Source organism: Prenolepis imparis, unplaced genomic scaffold (assembly GCF_030444845.1).
Source record: "Prenolepis imparis isolate NDT839.2.m4 unplaced genomic scaffold, iyPreImpa1.0 SCAF_15, whole genome shotgun sequence".
Taxonomy (NCBI): Eukaryota; Metazoa; Arthropoda; class Insecta; order Hymenoptera; family Formicidae; genus Prenolepis; species Prenolepis imparis.
In genome coordinates, this window is record NW_028141173.1 from 2,912,536 (window position 1) to 2,921,988 (window position 9,453).

The following is a 9,453-nucleotide window of genomic DNA, read 5'->3' on the forward strand; positions in this document are numbered from 1 at the left end:
AAATAACGATCATGCGAAATTGCAAAGCAAAACGATCTCATTCGCGTGATATCGTTTAAAGCACACGAATCAGCAACGTGACTCACCGAGTCAAAGAATAACATTAACATAAATTTCCGATAACGCAATTATGCAAGATTTTTATTGAATATTTTTAAATATAGATGAATTCCAATTCTCTTCCTCTCTTCTCCGCACAAACCGTATATTTTTTTAATAGTAGATTCTCTGGAGTTGATTTTTTCAGTGAAAGTGTCGAGGAAGATATCATTTTTTGAGAGTTTCCATTTTTTTTCATCATATAATTGCGCCTATATTAATTTAAAATTGTAATTAAAATGCATCTGGAATTCTCTTTCTAAAAAAGGCATGTTATTGTTATTTGCGAATGTCCTACGACTTACACAGGCCTTAATTTTTTAATTCAAAGTTTAAACGTTTTTCGCGAAAATTAAGGCCTGCGTAAGTCGCGCTTGTGTTGTTCTAGTAATTTAAAAAAGAAGAATGTAGTTTTGTTAATTTTTTAATACACAGTTTAATTTGTAACAAGTCTTTCCTCAATCAAAATTTATAATTCAAATGTTATCGATGCTTCGATAATTTCACTACAAAAATTGTTTCGAAATTAACCAAAGAGAGAATTAAAATAATATGAAACATTAAGGCTCAACTAAATTGAATTAAATAAATAATTAATAAAAAGGGTTTAGAGCCAACGCTGGGTGGTTGTGCAAAAAATTATGTAATATTATTGAAAAATTCTTCTGATACAGAATCAATCATTTTTATTTAATCATTTATTTAATTCAAAGAGAGAATCTTATTAAAAAAACACAACCGGTTTGATTTTTGAGATACTGCGCTATTGCGATATCAGATCTTACGAAGATTATCTAACTTATCTAATGCATTAATACGATAGTATTACATCGCGACGTATTTCCTGATAAAGATACAATCTTGATCTCCTTTATTTTATTTTTACTGAAACGACGTCTAAACACTTAGTTATCGACCTTGCTGATAAGACTACTTTTGCGTGTAATCTCGCAATAAAAGTCACGGTTGGTTTCATAAAATCGCGAGAGTCAAAGAGCGAATCGCGAGCGAATTTTGTTCTCCGATCATCGATGAAATCTCTTTCGCAGACGGAACCGGAAGAAAGGTTCCGCTTCCGCTTTAGACACACATACATATACATACGTACGATCTCTCGATCTCGGGGAAAGAGAGTCCTCGGATTTTGAGGCAATTTTTTTTAAATTTCAATGAGAAATCGCGAATGGGGGAAGACAATGGGAGCAAGCGCGAATTCGCTGTGCGAATCGGCACAGCTAAAACGAAAGATCGCACGCGCGGATGCAGGAGACGAGGGCGAGGAAAAACAATGGAGAAGAGAAAAGAGAACGCGAAGTTCTCTCTCCGCCGTCGATTTCTCCTTCTTCGCACCTGAACCGTGCGGGTGACGTGCCGGTTTTCAAGCCTCCTATCTCGGAGGAGGTTTCCGGTCGGAGAGAACGCGAGCTACCCACGGAACCGACACGCGCGACGACGAACAATGGAAAGCAGGCACGTCACTTCGACTGAGGCAAGATCGGTCGCGTGAATTAATAAAATAATAATAATCTCAGAATGGGCAAAGAGGCTCCGACAAGAGCGCGGGATCTTGTTTCCGGATGAGAATTTAACGGCGCGTGTATATACATATGTATATAGTATATATATGTATGTGCAAGCATGGAGAGACTGTTTGCGAGATTAGATCGGTCGCTGGATTAATGAATAAATTTATAATTAACGATCTGCGATCTGCATGTGTGTACATTGTGTCTGCTTGTTGATGTTTATCTAAAGGTATCGCAGCCTGGTCGTGTAAAATTCGCGCACAAATTAGAGTGGCAACACTCGACCTCGTTAAGGAAACTGTAAATTAAGGAGAACTATAAATTAACTTTTAATTTACGTTCGCGGACTGATTATTCTCGAAAAGCTGCGTTACTTATTCTGCAACTTGCTGACGTACGGAGGCTCTATTCTTCGTAAAATTATCATCTTTATACTCGTTTATACCTCAGTGCGTTGGCACGAAGAATAGAAAAGTGCAAGCTTGTGCAACGGGTAATCACTGGCGTAAAGTCATTTACATACATTGTTGTTGGTTGTTCGAAGACGATTAATTTGTTTGCAATTCGGTGCATGCGAGAAAGTTAACGCGAAAGCGGATATCGATACACTTTATCGATACGTTCGATAGATAATAAAATCCTTTCTTAAACGTTAGTGAAAGTACTCGAGTGTGCGAATGATTTCCTGCACGTTTATATATGCGAAAGTGTCGATTTCAAATTGCAAATGTTTGATCGAAGGAAAGTCAATTTAATATAAATAAGTAACTATTTTCCCAGAGTCGAAGTTTTGCTTCTATTTTCAACTTCAATTTTTCTCTCATTTATCTATTTAATTCTATTTCATAGAATTTCGATTAATTAATTTAATCTATATATAGAAATTAAGCTTCTATTTTGTACTTCAAATAATAAACAATAAATTTCTCATTTAAAGATTTAAAAGAAGAAGCTTTTGCTTCATGATTGATCTTATTGTTAAAAATATCAAAGTATATGTTGGATAGAAAATTAAGATTAAAAATGGGAGAACAATTTTGACTCATGACTGTATATAGATTACGTAGTTTCAAAAGAGACTGATTTTATTATTTAAAATATCAGAGTTCATATTGGATTGAAAATTAAGATCTAAAGTAAGAGAAAAATTTCGACTCAAGTCGCCAGACGATCTAAATCTAAACGTATTATCATTTCGATCGTTTCAAGTGTGTGAAATGAAACAGTCGTGCTTGTCGTGCTTTTAACTTCAATGTACGAAGAAACAGTACACTGAGAAAATTTTCTCTTAGAATTTACTCTGAAAATCATGGTAATCGTAGGACAATATGGAAAGAATTTTATTAGAATTTCTCTGATTAATATCTATCGCAATAAAATATAAAACATGTTTGATTAATTTTATACTACACAGTTTAGTAAAATTAATCAAACATGTTTTATTGTAATAGATATTATTATTTTTATCGTGATAAATATTAATCTGAGAAATTCTCATAAAATTCTTGCCATACCATATTGTCCCACGATTACCATGATTTTCAGGATAAAAATTCTACGAAAAAATTCTCTGTGTACAATAAAACGACGGTACTCCAACGCGATATTCGGTCACGCGTCGTCGATCGCGCGGATTTTCGCGGGACGAAACGGGATGCAGTCGATTTTACACATCGTGTACGATGTCGACAGGACAGATGCGCGCGAATGATATATTCACAGGTGGTAGCGATACCGTTGCAGGTGCGGAAACGTGGTTGGAGAAAGGTCATTGAACTTCGACGTTCAGCTAGTGCGGCCCGTCCGCGATCAGCTGGATTTTTTTACGTACATCGCGATCGCGATGCGATTTTATACACGCGATGCGTAGCATATTATAGTATATATACGTGGACAGTCTATACCCGATGGGGATATTATGTAAACGCGACGGCGACGAAAAAGAGTCAGGGATAGAGTTGAGTGAACGCGGATTCGACGTGGAACCTCGAAGTTCAATGTCCATCGGCGATAGAAAGAGTGGCGTTTTTACGGTGCGGTGGTTTTTTACGAGTCGATTTGAATTTAGGTATCCCGAGTAGGTATAGCGAGTCGAAATTATTTCTTCTACTTTCCATTTCATTTTTTAATCTAATGTCTGCTGATTTAAGTCGAACGAAATTTTTTTGAAACTATTCAACCTACTCTTGTAAATTAAATCAGTGAAAATTTAAGATTTCACCGAATATTAGTGAATGTTTCGCTGATCTTTATTAAAAACACTCATATTTTATTCCTCCGTCTTATATGTGTATATGTGTGTTTCACTGATTATTATGGCAGTAAGATTTCACTGAAAAATTAACCACTATCGCTAACTAATTTTTACCAGCAATAATTGATTTCATTTAAGAGAACAGTTTTATATCAATTTTATAATCATAAATTTCTCTCTTAAATCTTTAAATAAGAAATTACTTTGAGGTATATAAGAGCCCAATTCTTATATACATAATTAAAATCTCTCTAAATCCTTTAATTGATTTTTATCAATAATAATGCATTAATTCCATTTAAGAGAATAGTTTTATCGAAAGCTCCCTTTTTAAACCTCTAAATAGGAAATTGCTTGTTTGAGATAGGAGAGTTCAATTCTTACGTAAATTGAATCTAACACAGAGAGAATTTTCTCTTAGAATTTACCCTGAAAATTGTGGGTCAATATGGTATATGGAAAGAATTTTATGAGAATTTCTTTGATTAATATTAATCACATTAAAAATAATATCTATTACAATAAAATATAAAATATGTTTGATTTGATAATTGATAATTTTACTATGCAGTTTAGTAAAATTAATCAAACATGTTTCATATTTTTGTGATAGATATTATTATTTTTATTGTGATAAATATATTAATCAGAGAAATTCTCATAAAATTCTTTCCATATATTATATTGTCCCACGGTTATCATGATTTTCAGGGATTCTAAGAGAAAATTCTCTCAGTGTAAGGAAATCCTCTAGAAAATCTACGAGAAAATCGAAAAAAATGGAATAAAATCGACAGCTCACCTGTTTCTGGGCCTTGTCCATGATACGGTACGAAGGCGAATTGTGATGACCGGATGCTGCGACGACGGCGCCCGCCTTACGAGACACGCATTGCCCCATATAGATCCGCCAACCTTGTCCCAGCACCGGATGCTGTCAACGTGTAAAGCACGTATTAGATTCGCGCGAATTTTCACACTAGTCCATTCTAATCTACGTTTTAATTAAAGCAGAATTTATAGACAGAAAGAGAAAGAGAGAGCGCGCGTTAAGTCAGAGCTCGCAGAGTGTTCACCAGAGTATATATTTTCACTTCAGAGATTAGTAGGCAAATTTCCCCATCGTTTCTTCTACGCCCCCGTATACACCATCATATATACGACACGCGTATAGCGGAAGGAGTTAAACTATGCGTGCAATAATCATCCTCTGCCTCTCCCATTCACCTTCGTTAATATTTCACTTCGCAGTCGACTGACGCAGCCGACATGAGAAATATCTGCATTCGATTCCCCTCGTTAAACAAAGAGAAGAAACGTAAGAGAGTTTTCTTTCTTCTCTTTGCAGCTGTAGAAAGAGATATGCGACCAAGAAATGGAAAAAGCATCCGCCACCGACATAAATAAGAGGCATAAATAAGTTCGTGCTGCTGATCGATACGCAGAGGCCTATTTCGGTCGAAGGGAGAAAATGCGCGATTTAACGCAGACCGATCATCGTCTACGATCATCTTTCGCGAGATTATCCCGCTTCTCTCGATCTGCAGGTCGCAAAAAAAAAAAAAAAAAAAAAAAATTCGCGTCCCCATTAGATGCGCCAACGTTGCGATATAGAGGTGTTAGATACGGCGAGAGGACACTCTCCGAGAAATTCGGGACACGAATCTTGCTCAATCCCGGATTTCCGAACCGTTAAAAACTTTCGTTATTTATAACATCATCTAATTATGTAAAAAAAATGTTGTTTTAAATAATTAAAGATTTAAAAAAAAAATAGATTAGCGAGAGACAATTTCGGAAAATGGAACGAAGAGTGTAAAAAGATTCTCGCGAATACCGTTCGCTTTTAAAATTCGATCGCAAAACGTAGACGAATATTGATCCATTGGAACGGAATGTAATGATTCACTCGCATATTCAATCTTTCAAGATGAATATCGGTGAGTACCGTTATCGAATATCTGGAAGCGTTATTGGAACGTGCGAAAATACAACGCGTTACATCTATAAACGTGATTTATTTTGCATCCCGAATAATTCTCCTCGAAATAACATATGTTTGGTCGTCTCGATTAAAAAAAAAAAAAAACAGGACTTATAGATAGATAGGAGAAGGAATTTGGATTCCAAATGCATCGCATAGATGGTGAAAGGTGACCGGCGCGTATATTACGATCTCGAATGTAGGACGATAAATGGCACTGGCCCGATTTTTTTTATCGCTTAGAGTTTAGAGAGCGACGTATATTACGAAAATCTTTGTTTGCAAACGTAAATCCCTCACAGCGTAGAAATATGGAAAAATAATTCCGAAATTCCAACGTTACAGAGAGTAAAAACCCGAGTCGAAAGATTTCTCTTATTGTCGATCTCAATTTTCAATCTATTCTGATATTTTGAATAGAATCACTCTCTTTTAAAACTATTTAATTTACAGTTTGCTGAGAGTTCTTTTTTTAAATCTCTAATTGTTAATTTACCACCTATTTTGAACTAAGTATTCTCTTAAATTAAATCAATGCATTATCACTATGCAAAGCAGCAAATAGTCATTGATGGTTTTAATTATTAGCATTTCATTGGAAAAATTAGTGATATAAGACTATTTCAATCAGTAATATTTTGAAATTCATTTAATAATATTTTAAAATTCATTTTATAATATTTTGTATCAGATAAATTTATAGTAATATATTTTATCAAAGAAACAGCTAAATTTTTTACCAAGAGTCTAGTTTTTTTGGTGGATTTATTACATTTCTTTTTACGAGAGTAAAAATATAATATGTACATAATTCTATGATATGTATTAAATATGTATGAATTTCTCCTAAATAATAATAATCCAAAATAAATAAAACAAAAGGACTTAAAAAATTACATCTTACAAATATATGTATGTACAATTATTATATTATTGATTTGAAATTTTACTAGCCATAATTAGTGAGACATATAAAATGGAAGAGCAGAGTATATTTTCATTAAAGATTAGGGAGAAATACTCGCACTGATCTTCGATGAAATCTTGCTATCACTGCTTTAATCAGTGACATTTTCACCGATTCAATTTAAGAGAATAGGAGCTTAATTTCTTATGCAAATTAAATCTGAAAATCTTCCCTATAGAATTAGTAAACGTGAGAAAATCGAGGTTGAAAATTGGTAGCAAAATTGGTACCGACTCGCGAGACAGAGACAAAGATAGAGGCATCTCGAAACCTAATCATCGAGTAACAACGAGTTATGAGATATATCGCGCTAATGATAGACCATCTTGCTCTGTGTACACTTTGTTTCGTATACCGCTTATTTTCTGCGCCGTGCAAGATTCCTATCTACGTGGTCGGTCGATCGGCCGGTTTTAATACAGATCCGAGGTGATTTACGAGCGACAGGTAATTGTGTCTGCAAGTCGCGGTGCATCGCGCTGCACCGCGGCATAAATGCATGGAATCTGACCTTTCTTGCCGTGCGAAATCTCCGCTTACCGTTAGCAAGCATCGCCAAGAACTACGAGATACTCCGCGCCATCGCGTAGGTGTAATTTTCTAATATCGGGCCCGGTTGTTTTACTGTATCATTATTTTCTCACGAGCAAAAAAAGTCTCCGCGATCGGATCTTGTCGTTCATATTTATAAAAAAAAACTTGGAGAAGATAGATTGCCATATCACACAATTTAATGAAATATTTATGTATCTTATACATTATTTCACGATTCTTCAATTTGTAATGGAAATCATAATATATACAATTGACAAATAAATTATTCGAATTATGGATAAATAAACGGATGAATAAAAAATATTATATTTGAAATTTTGGACCCTAGAACATTTTTTTCGCGAATGGAGAATCCTTTTATTTCCTTAATTCTTAATTAAATAAACTGAATTTTTCGCGAGATTTTTCGATCCGCGAAGTTGTTGGAATTTATTTTTCTTTAAATCGCTGGTTCGTGAAATAAAATTTTTTCGCGAGAAAAATCGAAAGTAAAAGAGAAAGAGAAAGAATGCGAGATAAGATACAGATAGCGAGATATGATTAGTAGTGCACGAGATATGCGAGAAAATTGCGTGCATACACCTTTCCCCCTTAATAAATTAGACACACGCCTTGCGGCTGTTTTGAATGAACAATATCGTAGTTTCCGCGTTTCCGCGATTCCGTACTCACAGAAACGAAAATTCCTGCGGTTTTATGCCTGGCCTGCCGGAGAGTAATCTCGAATATACTGAAAAATAAATAAAATCGTCCACTTTCACGTCGGATATTCGACAGGAAAGCTTTATTCTCGACACACACGATGAGAAAAATATAATAATATGAAATAATAAAATAAAAATTTAAAATGAATTAAATAAATAAATTTAAAATAAAATAAAACAAACTAATACGTAAAATGTATATATATTGAAATATCGAGATGCTTGAATAAAATTTCTGAAATGCTAATTGCGAGTGCAAGATGCACATTGTGATCATTTTGTATAGTAGCTTATCGAACACGATGACGTAACGCACCGTTAATGTCTCCAACTTCATACGTTACATCTACTTATATGTAGACATATATATAGCTGCATCGTGATTCCGAGTGGACGCAGTTTTCGTTTCGAAAGATAGAACTGCGATAATCGAATACAACAGAATGACAAGATTCGAAAATATTCACGCGAGAATCACGATCAACTGCGAATATAAGGTTAAAGAAGCAGGCTCGCGTTCGACGGAGGTTCGCGAGGTATACAAGGATAATATATATACAAAACTCCGCCTTACCTCTTCTGCAGCTGAATCTCCCGGGTGAGTCGTCGCTCGAATACGTGGTATACATCGTAGGACCTGGCACGCGGGGAGCACCTAGGAGCAGCTACGCACCGATCGTGCGTGCATGTCACGGCGATTTATCGGAGAACGGCTGTTGGCGGGATTCGATATAATCACGCGTCACGACTCGCGGCTGTATTCAGAGGCGTTCTTCCTTCCTTCCTTCCTCCCCCTTCTTCACTCGCGTCTGCCCTTTCCGTCGTACCGTGATATACACTTTAGGCGATGACGACGTCTTCCTCGGAGGATCTACTGACGGATTGGAGAACCAGACACCTGTCACTCGGGCTCGGGAGCAAACACGCGTCGCGCAGCACGATCTGTCAAACAATGTCAACCGGCGCCCCACACGCAACTGAAAACTGCAAACTGAACCGAAGACACTCGACTCGATGCGCGAACGTCGATGACGAACAATAAGTGCACCAGAGGGCAGCACTGGAGTGTGTTCGAAAATGTACTCATCTAGGGTGAAGCGCTCGATCGACCAATCAGGACGAAGAGATCCTCGGTCTCCGATTGGTCGGACGAATTCTGAACTTTGACGGACGGATTTTCGAACGCAACCCTGAAGAATATATGGCGCCTTTTACGAATCGCTTGAGTTATCTACATCCGTGTAAATTACTTTATTTATTAATTGCGTGTGATATTTGTATTGCATTTATATTAATCGAAATATTCTATTTGATGAAACGAGAGTATTATTTCAATTATTATATATAATTTAGAATTATATAAT

The 9,453-nt window shown here is 35.9% G+C and overlaps 1 protein-coding gene across 8 annotated transcripts in view; it reads right to left on the reverse strand.

The window, feature by feature from the left end:
- The window catches only part of LOC145945858 (uncharacterized), a 30,724-nt gene extending 21,641 nt beyond the window's left edge, over positions 1 to 9,083 (reverse strand). For 3 of the 8 annotated variants that reach the window (XM_083055070.1, XM_083055066.1, XM_083055076.1), the window contains exons 1-2: positions 8,664 to 9,082; positions 4,682 to 4,813 (exon numbers count right to left, since the gene is read on the reverse strand). In XM_083055070.1, coding sequence (XP_082911196.1) covers positions 4,682 to 4,780 — 99 coding nt within the window. In that variant the 5' untranslated portion in view covers positions 4,781 to 4,813; positions 8,664 to 9,082. Of the gene's footprint in view, positions 1 to 4,681; positions 4,814 to 8,057; positions 8,116 to 8,663 lie in introns of all 8 variants that reach the window. The other 5 variants (XM_083055075.1, XM_083055073.1, XM_083055072.1 and 2 more) reach the window with 3 other exon arrangements.
- Positions 9,084 to 9,453: the final 370 nt, after the last annotated feature.